The 19673-nt window shown below is 44.2% G+C and overlaps 1 protein-coding gene and 1 long non-coding RNA gene across 2 annotated transcripts in view; both read right to left on the bottom strand.

Moving 5' to 3' along the window:
• The window catches only part of XRCC2 (X-ray repair cross complementing 2), a 33192-nt gene extending 25078 nt beyond the window's left edge, over positions 1-8114 (bottom strand). Inside the window, exons 1-2 of the mRNA XM_067542738.1 lie at positions 7936-8114; positions 53-134 (exon numbers count right to left, since the gene is read on the bottom strand). Of these exons, the coding sequence (XP_067398839.1) occupies positions 53-134; positions 7936-7974 (121 nt within the window). The 5' untranslated portion in view covers positions 7975-8114. The remainder of the gene's footprint in view (positions 1-52; positions 135-7935) is intronic.
• Positions 8115-11613: 3499 nt separating this feature from the next.
• Positions 11614-14811, bottom strand: LOC137149309 (uncharacterized). The gene is made up of 2 exons (XR_010918737.1): positions 14689-14811; positions 11614-13358 (listed from the first exon to the last, which is right to left on the bottom strand). It is a non-coding gene; the product is annotated as an uncharacterized lncRNA (long non-coding RNA).
• Between the last annotated feature and the right edge of the window lie 4862 nt (positions 14812-19673).

Genomic DNA, 19673 nt, shown 5'->3' with positions numbered 1-19673 from the left:
CTCACTTTGATACTGTATACAGTTTTGTAAGATACCTTCTTTTTTAATTTACCATGAATGGGAAATCCTTCATCCGCAAACAGACAAGGTTCAAGATTTTTCAGAGAACTTCTGCCCTCAAGTCGTGCAAGTAGCTTTTAAAACAAAAGATAAAAAGACATTGTGTTAACTAAATATAATTGGGTATGGGAATCAAGTTAATAAGATACAACAAAACCACAGAACTTAGTGTGTTTTCAATGATAGCGCTATTAACAGATTAATTTGTTTTTAACATGTCTTTCTGCATATATGTGCAAGCTCAGACTGGACAGTACAGTAACAGACATTGACATTCTCTCTCTCCTAGCAACAAGCACCAGGATTCCATGGCGATAAGTGCCATGTAAGAACCTGTATTTACAAAACCACAAGAGTGAGCTACTGGCAGATAAAACTGCTGCAAGAATGGATGTCTTTGAAATATGGGAATGTTGTCATTTTACAGGATGGAAGGAAAGATGATCTTTTTGTAACAGCCATCAGACGGTAACTTCATACTAGTGATCTGGAGTTGAAAGGCTGTATTCCCCATTATCAGTCTCCTGAGTCATCCAGACCCTCAGTTAATTTATAAGCAAAAGCTTCTTACATATTTCAACTTACATGTAATGTGGAACTCTGATGGCCTACAGATCCTATCACCTCACCATCACATGTTCAAAAACAGCACAGGCTGGAAGTGATCAAAAGTCATTACATGATGGCTGTTCAACAGCCTTCGTAAGGCAAGTGGGTGTTTTGGGGTCAGTTCTTAAATGGACAGGTGTCCACATAACAAATGGCTCTACAGTTAGTCTCAACACACAGGCTAACAATTCAAGAAATGAACACTTCACCCACCGTTAAAAATGTCCTTCCATACATGAATTAAAGCACATTGGCAAAAAGCTTGCACTGATGCCAAAGTACACATCCTGAAGACAGAGCACTCCAGCATCTTTCACAAACTCTAAATTAAGATTTTTAGAACAATAAAAATAATTTTTTTTTACAAGTGTATCAAATCTACCTGTAGCCACCTCATTTGGGCAGTACGCACATAACTCTAAATATGGTTTCCCAGCACACATCTCCCCCTCCTCCACTCCACATGTGTTGGACAATTTTTCCTCTGAATCTTCTTGCTATTGTCAGTTTAAATTAATTAAAAACAATTTTCTGTGTGTTTTCTTTTAATGGTAGTATAAAAACTCTTAAGTGACAATGAATTTGTTTCAAGAGGTTATGATGTGAGTCCAAGTATAACACTTCCACTGACATTGTACCATTACCTTCCATTAATGAAATGTCAATATATATGTCTTTGTAATAGTTCTGTTCAGATGTGTTGATAAGAATCTTATGAGATGACCATTAAAAATAGAATAAAAACACTAATTGACCTCATACTGGACCATGATTCATGCATTTGTTCAATGCATATTAATACATGTTAGATCCATGATTACAGCTTTGTTGACACTGCAAATTGTTACTAATATTCACTGAAAAAATTTCCTGCATAAATAGGATCAGGGAAGAGAGTGAATATAACTTGCTTATTTCCTGTGCTGCTGCTGTTCCATCATACTTATGGAATCTCTCCCTATGTTTATGTTCTCTCCATTCTCATCATCCTGCACTGTATGTTTCCCCTTTATGAATCTCCTGTCCCCTTCTGCCTTTTTTTACCTACAGTACTTTCTCTGAACCATGACTTCTACTGCTTCATTGAGTTTAATATGAAGGCAGCCAAGTGAAATTTACCAGAATATCATGATATGTAAGAACTCTACAAAAAGCTATTTTAAAACATTTCACTTTTCTGGGAGACCATATTTTCATAGCAAATGTTTCATATTTACAAATGTCACTCATTTTATATATGTCCAGAAGATAACATATCCATTACTCACTGAAAAAGTTAGATCGTTATTCTGCTATCTAGCCTCTTTCTCCTTCCATTCTTTTGCTGCTACTTACTAGACAAACACTCAAGTCTACTTTGTTCTGCAAGTCAAATTAAGTTTGCTAAAAATCCTGCATAGCAATGTGGCTGGAAACAGTAATACTGTATGGCTATATGTTTTAGAGATCCAAGTCTTGCATGATCATGGAATTCTTTATTTTGATGCTTAAGAAGTCCTCAGCCATCAGGAGTCACACGCTGTCAAACTGAGACACTATGAATATATTTAAAACTTTTTTGAACTAACAGCCTTGCCACTGGGATGATAAATGATCAGATTGGTTTTAAAATCATATGTAGATGAAAAGTTCCATCGTAAAAAAAAAGGCATAAAGAAGCAGCAGCAAATAGTTGCTTTACTGTATTGGTGTTTATTAAAACATTATTAAATGTTTAAGACTCATTTAAATCCACAACACAACGTGCGTTTAGGGCTCCCACAGCATCTTTAGCGCAACCCTGATGTGATGAATTATTGCATTACATTACAGTGCTGCGAGCTGTCATGATTTTTTTTTTTGTGAATGACAGGATTTTGGCTGGGGCTGGAGCCTGTCTGGTGGTGATGTGAGAAGCTCCACTCCTCATGCACTGCCTAGGGGAAATCCTTCTGATTGGCTGCCTGCCCGCCCCACTTGCCCGCCTTCTAGGGCAAAGCAATAAATCAGAGCTGCTATAGATAGAGCTCTCTTCCCCTCTCCCTTCCCATAGCCATTCTCATGGAGGCAGAAGGAGCCTGATAGGTCTGCTTCCTATTCCTCCACGCTTTTGAGCAAAGGGGAAGGCTGAGGCTTCTATGTTCCTCCCCCTCTCAAAGCCAGCCTGGGTGAGAAGGGACAGAAGGAGATGCTTTACAGCTCCTCTCCCCCCAGGCCTGGGAGATGGGGGTGCAGAGCCCAGGAGGAGCAGAGGTGAGGCTGTGGGGGCTGAATCGATGGGGTGTAGAGGGATGAGTTGAACTGATGTGAGGGAAGAATTGATGTGGGGACAGGATAGATTTGGACTGTGGGGTGCAGAATTATTGGGGAAGTGATGGGCAGATGTGGGAGTGAGGTCAAAAATCACCTTACCCAATAATTTTGGAAAAGTGAAAAACAAAATCCGCACCCACTGTAGATGGGCAGGAGGAGTTTAAAAAAAAAAAAAAAACAAGACAGACCAAAACCCTGCCACAATATAATCTTTTACAAAAAAGTCTCCTTTTTGGAGTCTGACTTACGATTTTTTTTTTTTATCTCTTGAGGTTGGCATTACTGCATTTATTTATTGCAGAACTGCTCATTGTGTTAGAATGTACCTAAACATGAATGAGGGAGACTTAAGTTTATTTTGAGATGTTCTTGCTTTAAAGGATATAACTCAATCTTAATGTTAAGCTGGTATGGTGTTCAAGATTTTCTTTCTTTTTACAAAAAAAGGAAATCTGGTGGTGTTCAAACTGAAATTATTCCCTATTTTTTAAACAGAACACACTTTATGAGACAAGTTAGTAGTATGGATGGTTCAACAACTCTCCTGAGACAAACTAAGACAAAATCACATTCAACTAATTTGGTGGTTTTGCATGGACAGGAAAATTTAATTTAGAAACTACGGTTGAGATTTTTCAGACCAGTGCGGATTTAGCCACGTCTTAAAATTAATGGAAGATATTTGGCTAAGTACTTTGTACTGTTCTACAAATATAAAGTACCCTGTTAAGACTGCTGAATGTAGGCGCCTCTTAGAAATCTGCTATGCCAAGGCTCAGTGCATCAAGGATTATCTTAATGTGCATTTCCTAGTTTGTATTAATTTGTATCAAAATCATGGAATTATTTAAGTCTCTGTGTATCTTTAGAACTAATGGTTCCTTGGAATGTCAAAAGAATATGAAGTATGTTGGAAACCTGCCCTCTGCTTTGCAGGTTCCTATGATTTTGCAAGGCTCTGGAGGTGCGTACATGTAGTTGCTCACTGTTAGAGTTAGTTACTGATTGCTAAGGTAATATAAGTAGTCTGACTACTGTATAGGGTATTAATTCCAAAACAGTGCCATTTCAGTTCCAGCTAAACATGCATCATTCATTTTTAAAAAAACCAAACCCATACTCTTCCCCTCCCAAATTTTCATTTTAGAATAGCAAATACGTTCTGCATAGTGCATTTCCTGGGGATTGGTTAGTAGTCCTTGACTGTTCCATGGGCTATCAGCTCCTTTCACTCGTTAGTCCTCAGAAAATATCTGGTGCATTGATCATTATAGCTTAAATCTGAACTGAATGCTTACATGTTTGATTGCAAATAACTACACGTGCTCATCTGAAGCACTGCACAGATTATTATTCACAATTCATTGATGATAATGCACCTATGTTTCTATGAAACGTATGTTTACAGCCTAGTTTTGAAGCAGAATCTCCACAGACACTTGCTTTGTTGGTATCATGCTGTGCACTGTGGGATTTCCTGGCAGAATCAACAAACAATTTTGCAACAAACTCTGCGAAAGCTCTATCCACATTACACTTAACAAGGTTGAAGCAAATCTATGTTCAGATAAGACATAAGAAAGGAGACCTACCATTTGTGGTTGTTAAAGATCTATGGAACTTCTTGTGAGAGCTGGGACTACCTAATTTCTTGGCCACATACTGGCATAGGCAGTTTTTTGTTACCTTCGTAACATTTCTACTGTATAGGGTAAAATATCTGTAGTGATAAAAGATAAGTCTGCAATGACTGAAATCAAATGCTTCTACCTTCTGTTGTGAATGGCTTAAAGTAACTGGACATGAAAAATTGGAAAAGATACAGCAATATCTGGTCACCACCGAGATTGGCATGACATAATTTAATTATGGATGCTTACTTCTTCCTTCACATAACTGATCTTTTTCCCCCTACAAAATGATTACCAGCGTTTTTCTGTATGTAGGTCTACAACTTATCTACCGTAGTAAGAGAGAGTAGCCTAAATGTATTTTGAAGACATTTCTGAATAATTGCACTTTACACCAATATTCACGTAAAAAGATCCACTGTGATGGAATGTATAGTAAATAGGGGTCCCTGCAGATAAGGACATCTGCCCATGTGTTCCAGGATAGGGGCCTTAAATTGTAAGCTTGCTGAGGCAAGAACAATGGATAAAATTTTCAAAAACGTCAATCATTTAGGAGCCTAACTCCCAATTAAAGTTAATGAGGCTTCAATGGGACTTAAGAATTGTTCTGTTCTCTGTGAAGCACTCAGCACATTTTTTGGGTGCCATTCAATAATATGCAACATTTCCAAGTACAGTAGAACCTCAGTATTACGAACAGACCAGCCAACCACATACCTAATTTGGAACCTGAAGTACACAATCAGGCAGCGCAGCAGAAAAGTCAAAAACACCAAAACAAATACTGTACAGTACAGTACTGTGTTGAACGTAAACTACTAAAAAAAGGAAAGTTTACAAAACATTTTACAAGTTAAGGAAACTGTTTCTGTCCTTGTTTCATTTAAATTAAGATGGTTAAAAGCAATATTTTTCTTCTGCATAGCAAAGTTTCAAAGCTCTATTAAGTCAATGTAAACTTTTGAAAGACCATAACTTTTTGTTTACAGTTACAAACAACCTGCATTCCTGAGATGTTTGTGACTCTGAGGTTCTACTATAATATATGCTAGGTAGGCCACCATTAAATAGTGATTTAAAAAGCATTAAGAGACACACTGGTCAAAACAAGCGAGTGAGGGACTTCTTACTTTTCATAACCTATTCGCTTAATCAAAATTCACGTACTCTCTTTTACTGTATTCACTTCTTATAGCTTCCATTGTCACTGTTTTTACAAAGCACATTTTATGAGCTTTTTAAAATAATTATTTGTTTGGCACAGAAAGTTTTTTTACTTATGAGCTACAACATTCTACAAGAAGTGTTGCAGCAAGCATTAAAGCAGATTTTCAGAGCACTGGACAGGGTCACAAGGTCAGAGAAGAGTACATGGGTGAGGGGGGAGAAAAACTGGGAGAGAACTGGGGAGAAAAATGCGGATGACACTAAGCTGGGGGGGAGTGGTAGATACCCTGGAAGGTAGGGATAGAATACAGAAGGACCTAAACAAACTGGAGGATTGGGCCAAAAGAAATCTAATGAGGTTCAGCAAAGAAAAGTGCAGAGTCCTCCACTTAGGAAGGAAGAATCCCATGCACAGCTACAGACTGGGGACCGACGAGCTAGGCAGCAGTTCTGGGGTTAACAGTGGATAAAAAGCTGGATATGAGTCAGCAGTGTGCCCTGGTTGTCAAGAAGGCTAATAGCATATTGGGCTGCATTAGGAGGAGCATTGCCAGCAGGTCACGAGAAGTGATTATTCCCCTCCATTTGGCATTGGTGAGGCCGCATTTAGAGTACTGTGTCCAGTTTTGGGCCCCCCACTACAAAAAGGATGTAGACAAGTTGGAGAGAGTACAGCGGAGGGCAACAAAAATGATTAGGGGGCTGGAGCACAGGACTTATGAGGAGAGGCTAAGGAAACTGGGCTTGTTTAGTTTGCAAAAGAGAAGAATGAGGGGGGATTTGATAGCAGCCTTTAACTACCTGAAAGGGGGTTCCAGGGAGGATGGGGCTAGGCTGTTCTCGGTGGTGGCAGATGACAGAACAAGGAGCAACGGTCTCAAGTTGCAGTTGGGGAGATCTAGGTTGGACATTAGGAAAAAGTTTTTCACTAGGAGGGTGGTGAAGCACTGGAATGGGTTACCTAGGGAGGTGGTGGAAACTCCATCTTTAGAGGTTTTTAAGATGAGGCTTGACAAATCCCTGGCTGGGATGATATAGCTGAGGTTATTCCTGCTTTGAGCAGGGGGTTGGACTAGATGACCTCTGAGGTCCCTTCCAACTCTAATCTTCTATGATTCTAAGAATTAAACAAACATAAGCCTTATTGCTAGGATCAAAACTTCATTGGACAATTTTAAATCTTCAAAGCTTTTAAAAAAAGAGTTTAAGTGGCTAAAATTCATCCTCAACCTTCACTTCCATTATGGTGAACAACCATCTCTCAAGCTTTATTGTGAGACCTTGTGTACATTAGTAAAATAGATCACTTTAATTAGGTCACTCAGAAGTGTGAAAAATCCACATCCTGAGAAATGCCATTAATCTGACCTAATCCCTCTATAGCCAGTAGGTCAAAGGAAGAATTCTTCCATCGACCCAGCTACCACCTTTTGGGAGGTGGCTCAGGTGGATTACATCCACAGGAGAACCCCTCCCACTAGGATGGGTAACGTCTACATTGACTGCAGCTCTACAAGTGTAGACAAGTCTTATGCACGGTTAATATCAGTGCCTGGGAGGGAATGCAGGCCCTGATTCGGCAGCTCATCCCTACTCAGCAAAGCACTTAAACGTTTGCTTAACTCTAGGCACCGATTTAAGTCCCATTTACTTCAACAGGATTTAAGCAGATCAACACTAGGCAGCAGGCTGCAGCGGGCCATGGCGTGCACGGGTCGGTCGGTCGGCCGCTCCAGCGTGTCTAGCTCAGGGCAGGGGATGCCGTCTGCAGGAAGGGCACAACACATGGGGGGAAAGGGGCCGCGCTAGCAGGCAGAACCCGCGACCCGGAGCTCCTGGGTTCCCACCCCAGGGCTGGCACCCCCATCTTGGACAAGACTTTCCACGTGTCCCAGTCCTCGCTGCCTGCCGGCCAGGGTGCCCCGAGGGGCGGCGCGACACCACCAGGGACAGGCTGGCCCGGCCCGGAGCCACCAGGTCAGAGCCAGTCCCGCCGGTGCCGCGTGACCCAGAGTCCCGGGGGGGGGGGAGGGCGATCGGCGCGGGGAGAGGCTGCCCCGCCCCCGTCCTAGCTCAACTGCTGCCCACGGCGGAACAGCGCGGCCCTGCCTGGCCCAGGGCGGGGGGATGGGGGAGGGTGCTCCCCACGCAGGAAAAGGGGGCACTGCCTCACCTGAGTGCCCGACTCCGCCTTCCGGAACCCGTCACCCATAGCGCTGGGGCGGCCGGGCCCAGCGCCGTCAGCAAGAAGCAACGCCACGCCCCCTCTCTCGCACACACTCGTCGCACATGCGCAGTGTGCTACGTCTCTCCTGGCCTCGGGCGCATGGGCGCTTCGTCCCCCTAGGCTGGCTAGCAGGGTCCCTCCGGCCACCTCAGCGGTTCTTCGTGGTGCACATGCGCAGTGCGGGCTGTTTCCTCGAAGTTGCACTCCTGGCGCTGATGGGGCACTAGCGCTTACGTAAATTGCGTAATTGATGAGTTCCCAGGACAGCGAGCGGAGCAGCGGGGCGGGAGGGGCCGGGCGCGTGGGCTAATTATGCACCTTGCATGGACATCGCTTTGCTTACTTATTTTCTGTGATCTCAGCGACCAGCAGTTTCAAGGAGTGAGATTTTACATTTTTTTTAAAGTATTATTTAGTGGCCGGAGTGAAATATTTATACGTGAAATATAAACCATGGGCCAAAATCAGCCCTGACAAAGTGCGTGCCACTCCCACTGAAGGCAATTACAACAGGCATGAATGTAGGCTAACACTTTAAATATGGGAATCTAGCACCGCGAGCTGACACTTCTGTGGCATGTTCCATCTGAAGATCTCAAAGCACTTTGCAAACATTACTGAATGAATCCCGACAACATCCTGGAGAAGTATGTCTGTCATTGCTCTGCAGGTGAATTCTGAGAAACGAGGGCATTGTCTAATAAAATTAATGGCACAGCTTGAAATGACTGGAAGGAAATAGTTCTCCATGTGGCATATAGCGGATGCCTGTGGAATTCACTCCTGAAACAAGTCAGAGCGGCAGCCCCATCGCCTTCAACCTAGCCATGAAGCCACTCCTTCGAGAGATCTCCTGTCCGGGCAGGTTCAAACTCTACGGCGAGAGGGTGAGCATCCTGGCCTATGCGGATGACCTTGTCCTGATTGCAGATGACCCTGAGAGCTTCCAGCACATGCTTGACGCCACCAGCCACGCTGCCGACTGGTTGGGGCTCCACTTCAATGCCAGGAAGTACAGGTCCCCCCACATTGACAACAGCAAAAGGGACTTGGTCCAGACAACGTCATTCTGGATCCAGGGCGAGCCTGTAATCTCCCTCCAAGACGGACAAGCATACCAACACCTCGGCACTCTCATGGGATTCCACGTCCAGTAGACACCCGAGGACATCCTATGGGATGCGGTCAGGATCGACGCCTCCCTGCTGGCCCCATGGCAGAAGATCAATGCCCTGAACAGCTTCCTGATCTCCCCTCATCTTGTTCATCTTGAGGGGATCCGCCATGGCGAAGGTGCCTCTCAACAAGGCAGACAACAGCATCAGGCAGCTGGTGAAGAAGTGGATGTTTCTTCCCCAGAGGGCCAGTAATGAGCTGGTGTACATCGTGCACAAGCACCAACGTCCCTCACATGGACGACCTGTGCGACGTTGCAGTGATCACCCACATGTTCTGCCTTCTGACATGCCCATATGCCATAGTGAGGAACGTGGCGGAGAGCACCAAGCGTGATGTCGTCAAGAAGCGGATTGGCAGAACCCCTTCCAACCAAAATGCCGCCACATACCTAAGCAGCTCCCTGGCTGGTGAGTTTGGATGGGATGGAGACAACTTTGCTTCACTTTGGACCTGCTCCCGCAATGCCATGCAACGCCTGGAGAAGCGCATCGGCTGCCACTGGACGTGGTGCAAGGAGCGTCAGGAACTCGGAGACCTGGTGCCACAGGTCAAAACCACCAAAAACACAATCATCAACCTGATAGCCAGGAGCATTCTGGAGAGGGCCCTGAAGGCCGCCGTCCATGCGCAGTATGTGGAAAACCTCAAGTGGAGGCCAGACCAGGGCAAGGTCTTCGAGGTGACGAGCAAGTGGGACACCATCAACCATTTCCTCCCAGGGGGCAGCTTAACCCAATTCGCCAACTGGAGGTTCATCCATTGTGCCCGGCTCAACTGCGTCCCACTGAACAGAGCCGTCCGCCACAGGAATCGGGACAAGTGGTGCAGGAGATGCAGCTACTCCAATGAGACCCTGCCCCACGTCCTGTATAGCTGCAAGCCCCACTCCAGAGCCTGGCAGCTGCTCCACAACATCATCCATGGGGAAGGTGGCGGTGAACTTCACCTCCCTGGAACCGACAGTTAGCTGCAACCGGACGTCATTATCACCGATGAGGAAGGAAAGAAAATCACCATGGTAAAAGTCACGGTCCCCTTTGCAAACAGGATCCCAGCCTTCAGCGATGCCCGAGCTCAAAAGGAGGAGAAATACGTCCCCCTGGCTGACGCTTTGAGAGCAAAGGGCTATGAAGTTCAAATGCACACCTTGATCGTTGGAACCCTGGCTGCGTGGGATCCCTGCAACAAGCAAGTGCTGCAGGCGTGTGGAATTGGTCGGCGTTATGCTCGGCTGATGCGGCGTCTCATGGTGTCGGACACCATCTGGTGGTCTAGAGACATCTACATGGAACACATCATCATGCATAGGCAATACCAGAAGGAATGAGGCAAAGTATGCTGGAAAAGCGATGCAGAAAGACCTTTGCTCTGTGGATCATATTTGCTAAAAGGACTAACTATCCTGAACTTATCATTCAGTGAGGGACAATCAGCACTCATCAATATACTTGCTTGCCACTAACCAACCTCAGTATCTTCCTTGTATGAGTGATGTACCCAAATGTTGCACTGTTTATATCTCAACTGTCTCACTAAATGAATAACCCTTAATCTGGGATAATGCAGATAATGTACTCTGTGTACTGTATGACTTCCAAACCAAACCCTGTACCTTTTAGATAATCTAGGCATTATCCCCAGATACACAGAATCTCATCCCTTCAAAAACTCTGTATTTGATAATTTTATAGTATTAGCTTTAATAAAAATTTAGTAGTGGGGTGTTTTTCTCCACTGTCCCTGTGGCGCATACATAGATTGTGCAGTCAAGGTTTCACAGGAAGCACAGACACAGCCATTTCCATTGGGGTTTGGGATGTTGGATTCATCGCCCAAGCCACAGACTGTGGTGACTGTAAAGCACTCTAAAGTGTTGCGCCCTAACTGCCCAGTGCAAATCTTGCTGGCGCACTCTAAAAAGTACCTAGTGTGCTTTAACATTCCCTAGGTACTTTTTAGAGCACACCAGCAGGGTCTGCACAGGGCAGTTAGAGTGCAACACTTTAGTTCAGAGCATGCTACAATTTACACCTCTTCAGTTCAGGTACAGACTAGAGGGGATTGTTGAAGATTAGCAGTACAGGCACTAGGACCAGCTTGGGTGGCAGGCTCTCGCTCCCCTCGCTCAGGCTCTGCTGGTTGGGGCTGTGAGGCCATGAAGTGAAGGCCATGAAGCTGCTAGAGGAAGCCTTGTGGGGCAGGGCAGGAGGAGGTGTTGGCAGAGAGAGGGAATGCAACAGAGGGAGAAGAGAAGGTGGAGGAACCTGGGAAGAAGGTAAAGGCCTCGTACTGGCAAAAAGTAATTAAGTGTTCCAGGTGGCATGGGAAAGTACCTTGCCTAGGGCCAATCCTCCCCTTCTCTAGGTTTGGGGAGAGAGTGGTGCCATGGAAGCAAGCATGATTTTTTTTCTGCTACACTCCCTTTGCTCCAAAGTTCACCATTGATCCAGAGGGCACAGGAGATACATGAATTAAAACGGATTGATCTTTACTAATAGGTGAAGGTGCTATAGGTGAGGCATAGTTGGTTTCATTTTCCTCATCTTTCCCACGTTTGGGAAACATTGTAAGGAATAGAACTTCAAGAGCTGTGATGCCTGTGTCTGGACTGTTCTGTGGCAGAGTCCAAAAGGCTTGTTAGTTGTAAGCAATTGCACTTGGAAATTGGTTGGAGGCTGAACCTACCTCAAGAATAGTGTGGACTGATTGCAACTTATAGCAAAAACCCCACCTACTCACTGCATCAACTGAATGAATGTTGTTATTATTTTGTTCTTAGATTGTTGTTGTTCTCATCTAATTAAAGTCACAGCAGTAATTTAAAAAATGTGATTGTATTATTTGGATCCAGAGACAGGTGAAAACACCACTTGTCTCAAACCCCACCTTTATCCCACCATTGAGCATACTTCACTTAGGGTTGTGTGTGAGATTTTCTCCTTTTAGGTCTGTAAACTGCCATGTCACCTATGACATTATATAAATAAGAATTATAAACAGACATAATGTTACAATATAGTGTAGACTGGATACCACAGTTGAAGGGCAGCCAGCTGTCCAAGCCCCCAAAACAGAATAAAGTGTAATGTTAAATTCACCAGCGTAGTGAACCCTATCTGCTATTCCTTGATGCAGTCAGCACAAAATGTTTAAGACTCACTGTAACAGGTCAGTCTGAAAGCCAGCTGGCCTAGTGGTCAGGCCATGGCTCCATAGTTCTTTTCAGTCTCTGTTTTGGAGCAGGAGGGCCCTGGCAGATTGTATAAAGTAAATCTGAGCCCCTCCTGTTTGTTTCCTCCTTTCCCCTTGGGACTCTGTCATGACAGAGGGGCGGGGAGAGCACTTTACCAGGCCCCAGCCCAGGGCCCTAAAGGAGTGTTGCCGTGTCCAGACCACCTGTTGGTTTATCCCCAGTTATACTGCCCCATGGATCCCTTCCTATTGGACTGCAGCTCCTCTCTTTGGGGGCATAGTCAACAGTTCTAGCAGTAGCAGTTTAGTCTGCCAGGTGGAGTACCATCCTGTTCTTTGGGGCCTCTTGTAGGTTCCCACCTCTGAAGGCAGGAGGGAATGCAGATCACTGCTTCCGTAGTGGTCTTCCCAGGGCCATAGTCACTCCTGCCCATAGCTCCATGCTTCAGCCTCATTTCCTGATGCAGCCTGTAGCTCCTTCCCGTGGCCTGCCAGTGGTCTTTTAAACTCTCCCTCCACCCAGCGCATGCTTCACAGCTGCTGAGGGGCAGGGTCTCCCTAGCCTAGTAGTGCCCTCTGCCTTGCTCTGGTTTAGCGTGAGCTTTGTAAACCTCATCACACACCTCCCCTTCAATCCAGGCAGATATATGCTGACAGTACCCCCCTCATCTCATGAAAAGTTTGCATTTTTATGATCCGTGCTGCTTGATGTAGCACTTCAAGATGGTATGGCTGCAGAGAAAAATACCACTGCATGACTCAGGAGTTGGGGACCTTCATAGACTGTAACTGTCATAGAGATGCATGGTCAGTCACTAGCCGAAAGGGGTGACCCCACAGGTAGTAGTGCAGGGCTTTACTCCTCCTTCTCAATCACCAAGTAGGTGACTTCCTTCCAGGGAAACAACTTCCTTCCTGCCAAGATAGAGAACAAGATGTTCCTCTCTTCCCATCTCTTATGACAGTGCCACTCCAAGGCGGACATCAGATGCATCCATCTGCAAAATAAAAGACTTTGACAAGGTGGGGAGAAACAAAACAGGTTCCTGGTTTCTCCTGCTTTAATAGCTGCTGTTTCCTTAGTTTATCATTGACCTGGGCAAGCTCTTCATAGGCTCACCTCAGCATCAGAGGAATTCGTTGTTCTTCAGTGAAATCAGCTTGGCTCGAGAGTAGATATATACCAGGTTGTGGGATATGTGGGTCCTTAGCTTGAGTACCCATGAGGTGTAAGCCATCAGTAGGGGTGGGGCCATTAATTGGGGACCTGGACATCACTTCTCCCAAGTATTCATCCCTCCCCAATCTGGCCATTTCCTGGGGTTCCATTATTCTGTCCACAGACTCCCTTTTTATTTTCTTCGGGGAATTCCCTTGCCCTGCCTCTATCAAGTACATAAAGAGCTTCCAGTCCCACCCAATTATCAGGGGATAGACCAGGTTCGTGGCTACTCCAACACAGGCTGTGTCCACATGGAACTGTATAGTTAACTACACACATCTCATGGGGTTGGGGTGAACATCCCTGTGGATGCATTGTAGAAATATGGTATTTGAGGGCACTCTCTCAGCCCTCGCCAAACATTCTCTGACAATCCTTTGACTACATCCTTAGTCTATTAAGCCTGAGATTCTGACACTATTAATCTGCATTGGGACCACAGGGTTTTTTTGTTGAGATCCATCTCCATGGCTCCTTTTACTCTCTCTCCCTCCCCTATTTAAAAAAAACCTAAAACCACGCCTCAGTCTATCAGGGCCATGTCATGGGCACAGAGGGAACTGCTCAGTAGCAAGGCCATAGGCCAGAGATCAATCAGGACCAGGCTAGGTCAAAACCACCAAGTCAGAGTTCATTACCAAACTGAGAGTAATAGGCCAGAATTGGGATTGCGCCAGGCCAGGATCTTTCACCAGGACAGCAATGGTCTTTATTCAAAGACAGTAAATCAGGATCAGGGTCAGGAGTTTGGAATCAGGATGAGTTGTAGTGAGGTGGAATATAACACAGAAGCACACTGGAGATCTGCATTTCTCAGTGAGTTCCCAGAAATGTCTTTCTGGTTTATATGGGGAATGCCAGCCAGCCAGGGAATCATGGATGGCTATCGCTCATGGCACTTAGGATGGGACTTCCTGCAGGCCTCAGCCTCTCAGTACCTTTTGGTGGCACCCTGCCTGGGCCACTGGTGGCACTGAGGAAGAAGTGCCTGCCGCAGACCTCAGTTCTAGGCCCATGGGTTCTTACACAGGCTCCCTTCAGTTACAAAATTGTTGCCCACATTCTCCACCAATTTATGTAGTAGGTCAGTCTGAAAGCCAGCTTACCTAGTGGTCAGGCCATGGTTCCACAGTCCTTTTCAGTTTCTCTGGTCTGGAAGTCCGGGGGGGAGGAACCTGCTGGGTTGTATACAGTGAGCTCTCAGCCCCTCCTGTGTTTCCTTTTCTCCCCTTTGGGCTCTGTCACAATAGGGAGGGGAAGCTCTCTACCTAGTCCCAACCCGGGCCCTAAAGGGCTGCTACAGTATCCAGAACACCTGTTGGTCTACCCAAAGTTATACTTCCCTTGGGTCTCTTCCTACTGGGCTGCAGCTCCTCTCTTTGGGGCATTGTGACAGTCTTAGCAGTAGCAATTTAGTCTGCCTGGGGGTGCAACATCCCACTCTTCAAGGTCTCTCGTGGGTTCCCACCTTTGAAAAGGAAGGGAATCCAGATCACTGCTTCTAGAGTGGTCTTATCTGGGCCCTAATCACTCTGCTCACAGCTTCAGAGCTCAGCTTCACTTCCTGGTGCAACCTATATCTCCTTCTTTTGGGCTGCCAATGCCCTTTTTAAACTGTCCTTCCACCTGGTGCATACCTCACAGCTTGCTGAGGGGCTTCCCTAACCCAGTATTGCTCCAAGCCTTGCTCTGGTTTAGTGTGGGGTTGGTAAACTCCATCACACTCACACACAGAAAAAAAAAATTGTTTTCTTTAAGTCAGTCTGTCTTTGACCATCTGTAGCATGTTATTTTTAATTCATGTGGAGAAGACAATGTGCTTCGTACTATACAGTTAGCAGAATTCATCATTACCTTGACATTGCATCTGCACTGGCAAAAACTTCATTCATGCTTTTATCATTTAATTATCAATATCATTATTTTTTCTTTGGGTGCAGATGTGACAGTCTGATACTGACAATGATGCAAGTATCAAGCCTTAATGCAAATACAGTTATTGTCCAAATATTTCATTATCATTCTAAATTGTTGCTCTCTGAACTTCAGCAGTCATCTTCAGTAACAACTTATCTAGTTCAACACCCTGCTGTTTTTCAAAGCTCTCCATTGACTCTTCATCCACTGACCTCTCTGATCTTGTATTTACTTGTACAATACATCTCTGCCAACTCTCTTTGCTTCCTCAGGGTGAAATCTTGGGCCGTCTGAAGTAAATAGCAAAATTTCAATTGACTTCAGTAGAGCCACGGTTTCACCCTCAGTCTTTGCCTCTTTTCTGTAGTTTTATTTGCATTCCTCCACATTTCTCAAGCCCAGAGAGATAATATGCAGCTTGAGTGCAGAACACAATTCCCACGTCTATTTCTCTCTTTTTTACAAAATAGAATCCTCCGTTAGTGCAGCAGAGCCAGAAAGTAGATTAAGGTGTCCAGGAATCTTGCGCACCAATAGTTTCATTTATAGAGGTAGGAAATTAAGGCTTCTTCTACTTGGCATGTGAGCAGCCTGAGGGTGCCCCTTAAGCCATCAGCACTGTCTGTGTAACAGCACCAGGAGTGCTTGTGTAGCAGTTACAGCTGCAAAAGATGCCAAAGCAATAGTATTTCTCTAGAAGGGAGAGCAGACACTATTGGGCATGCATCTCTTTCTTTCTGAACTTGTCTTCTGGAGATTTTCCCTCCCACTCAATGCAGCTTTTACAGGTTTGATAAACAGTGAGATGTCCTGCATGGTGAGTTTTCTGTGCACATGTTTAAGGTACTCATTGTAGGAAATGAACAGATCAGTGCTTGAGAAGAGAGTATTTAAAGTTGAATTGCAGCCTTAGGCAAAATGAGTTTGCTGGTCTCTGCTCTTTCCCTACAGAAGAGTAGATGTCAGTCACAACTAATTAGTTAGTACGTGTCATGTAATAGGTATGTATCCTGGGCAGGGAGAGGCCAGTACAGCTCCCTGAGCACCATAGAGGCATCAGAATGTACTGTTTCGTATAGTAAAAGTTCTTTTCTTAAAATAAAGCTTAAGTTTAAAATCAACAATTTGTCACTGAAGAATTATTACAGCTCTGTTCCAAAACAGAGTTTTTATTATTATTTATTATAGCTCTATTCCAAAATTTACATTTGCCTATAAATTCCTTGAACAAAGATAAAGCCTCAGTATTTAAAAGCAAGAAACAAAAGCATTAGGGAAGCAAAAATAGAGAAGAATCTAATAACATAGTATAAAGACATCTGTGAAAGGCTTGGTCTGTAAAAGACATCAACCCTCAAAAGTTAGGTAACAGCTAAGTTAGAAACTGGAATTTAAGCAAGCTAAGCAACAGCTTCCTGTATTCAGTGTTGGTTCTGCCAATGAGTTTGTTCCAACATGAGTTTCATTATGTGCATTGTCACTTAATGTCCTGTTGGTGGATCTGTGTGGGTGACATTCCTTTGGGATTGATTTGAGCTTGAATTTGGAGAAGATTCTCTCTCCATTTATATTGTTGAATTAAACCCTTTTAATAAAGTCAGTTGTTATTTTTCTAATTAACGTCTAGATTATTAAATGCATTTATTGCAAACTTGACAAATGGAAGGCCTCAAATTCATTAGGCATCAGAACTACCCTAAAATAATAGAAAAGTTTAATTTCCTCAGTCTGTATAATCTACCCATCTCTATCAGAAAACATCAGGCTTGCCAAATAAATCCTGTCTCAGAGCTGTAAGACGCAATAAGAATTAATAAATCTTCAGGCAGACACTGAATTCAGCTGTGGCAGACTGAACAGGGAACTACTACTCATTTCTACAGAATTTCTGGGTGCCCCTCTTCTGCTTCCAGTCTCATGTGGCAATTCTCTGCCCCAGTGTTCCAAACATTCTGTTGATCACTGATGTGGTCTTGTGACCCGTCTGTGCCTAGGGTAGACCACCTGAAAATGCCAAAGTCAGGGCAGGCTGCAAAAGGAGAGCAGACTCTCCCAGCACTGGTGGGCGACATTGAAGCCAGACTTCCCAACCAGCCACAAACAGTGCTTCTGATTCCCCACACTGGTTATCAAGAAGCTAAAACACAAACATTACACAGCCCCCTTTACTGCATTTCAGCCTCTGGCTCCCAATCGGCCACTGGGTCCAGTAAAGAGATCAGTTATTTAAACTCTATGCTCTTTACCAAAAAGGTTCTTCTGACCCCAAAAGGTCAGCCACATTACCAGATCAACATAAGTTTGGATTTTACCCAATATACCATGCTGCCAGCCAATCCTTTAGTAACTAAAACTAAAGGTTTATTATAAAAGGAAAGAAACAAACTATAAGAGAAATGTTAAAGGATTAAAGCAATCACATACATACAAATGACTGGAAAGGCCATATATATCAGGTTTCCAGTAGAATTGTGGAGTTTGCAGGCTTGTATAGTCCCTCTGGTGTTCATCTAGTACCTGGATGGGTCTCAGTCCTTCGTTTCACAGCTTCAGTTGTAGATGAGTTGATCCAGAGGTAGGTGAGGACTGAATAAAGACTGAAGACAAAATGGATATGGTGCATCTGCCTTTTATGTCCCATGCTGCTTGTGGAAATTTACATAAATAAAATGGAGTCTATGGTCACATGAGTAAGTCCTGGTGACTCATCAGGTGTATCCTTGGCATCTCCCTCAGGGCCCATTGTACCTGTGAGTTTCCTTAATGGGCCATTAAGCAGGCTAGTGCTGCAGCCATCCTGTCTAGGGTGTTGCCCAGAAACACAGGACAAGTTGAAATACATATACATCAAACATATCCATAACTTCCAATACCCATATAAGACATGAACATAAATAATATCATCATACTTAGCAAATTATAATCTTTCTAATGGTACTTGACATGGCATATCTCATATGAATTATTGTAATTTTGACATATTGATGTTAAATAATATCATAAATGGCCCCCCTTATCCAGCCAGCATCACAGGTCTGTCTATGGGTTTCATTAGATCTTTCCTGAGCAGGATCTTTTCAGATACTTTTCACCTGTCAGGAGAGCTGCATTCTTCCGTTACATGACAGACTGAATTATACTGATGCAACCTCCTGGATTTTAGCAATAGTATGATGAATTCGCTGTATAAAATGGAAAATATCAATTGAGAAGAAAATTTAGCTCATTGATAGCCATGCCACTTATAGTGAAAAGGATCTGAGGCCTTGGTTGAGTTCTGTCATTTGCTATGTGAAGGCTTCATAGCTGGACACTTGACACTTTTCTGTTTCATTGCTAATAATATTCTTAATACTGCAGATCATGAAGTTACATCATGATGAATCAGGCCTATGTGCCAATTCTGCTTTGAAAATATTTCCTATTCCTAAATTTTTTCTCCATTTTGCATTACTGAACTGGAATGATCCTGTTGTTATCCATGCCAGGCTGTCTCCTTTACTCCCCTGCTCTCCTCCGTTAGAGCAGTTCTGCCCCACCTCATACCTTGCCTAGTATGGGTGAATGTTGGTTTTGCGTAAATTACATAAGGTTATGTTGGGAGAATGGTTCTTGTTTCTTCCACAAAAGTTGCTTTTATCTGGGACATAATCTGGTTTAATGGACTTAGTTTAGGGTCCTTTTGTAAGGTTGTCAGCGGTCAAGAGTGAGTGAATGCTTTATCAAGGAAGCTTCTTAGCCAGTGATGACTCTCAGTCAAATTTCATTTTAGACACTGTGGGCCTGATCCAAATCCCACTGAATCCATTGGGCAGGCCCGTAACCCTTCACAGCTGCTCAGATACTCCTGACAGGCCTGATCCTGAGTCCACTGAAGTCAATGGCACAGGATCATACCTTAATTAAAGGCACTTTTGAAAGTGTCCTTCAGCCCTCTGCTATGGCTGCCACGCTATTCAGTGAAGTGGAAATGATCTTCCTAAAGTCCACTGCATGCTATATAGCACAGTTTATGCCCCTTATAAAAGGCAACTTTTGTAAATGTAACAAAAAATTCATTCATCCAACATGACCTTCCCAAGCAATTATAACAAGCTCTCCTGCAGATTTACACCCAACTGTTCCACAATGAGGATAGTCAGAGATGCATCCGTGTAGCTGAGGGCTAGTGGTG

The sequence above is a fragment of the Emydura macquarii genome, unplaced genomic scaffold, assembly GCF_026122565.2.
Source record: "Emydura macquarii macquarii isolate MOO-44397 ecotype Brisbane River unplaced genomic scaffold, CSIRO-AGI_Emac_v2 contig_719, whole genome shotgun sequence".
Lineage (NCBI taxonomy): Eukaryota > Metazoa > Chordata > Testudines > Chelidae > Emydura > Emydura macquarii.
Note: the sequence above shows the minus strand (reverse complement) of the source record. Positions and strands in the feature narration are given on the sequence as shown.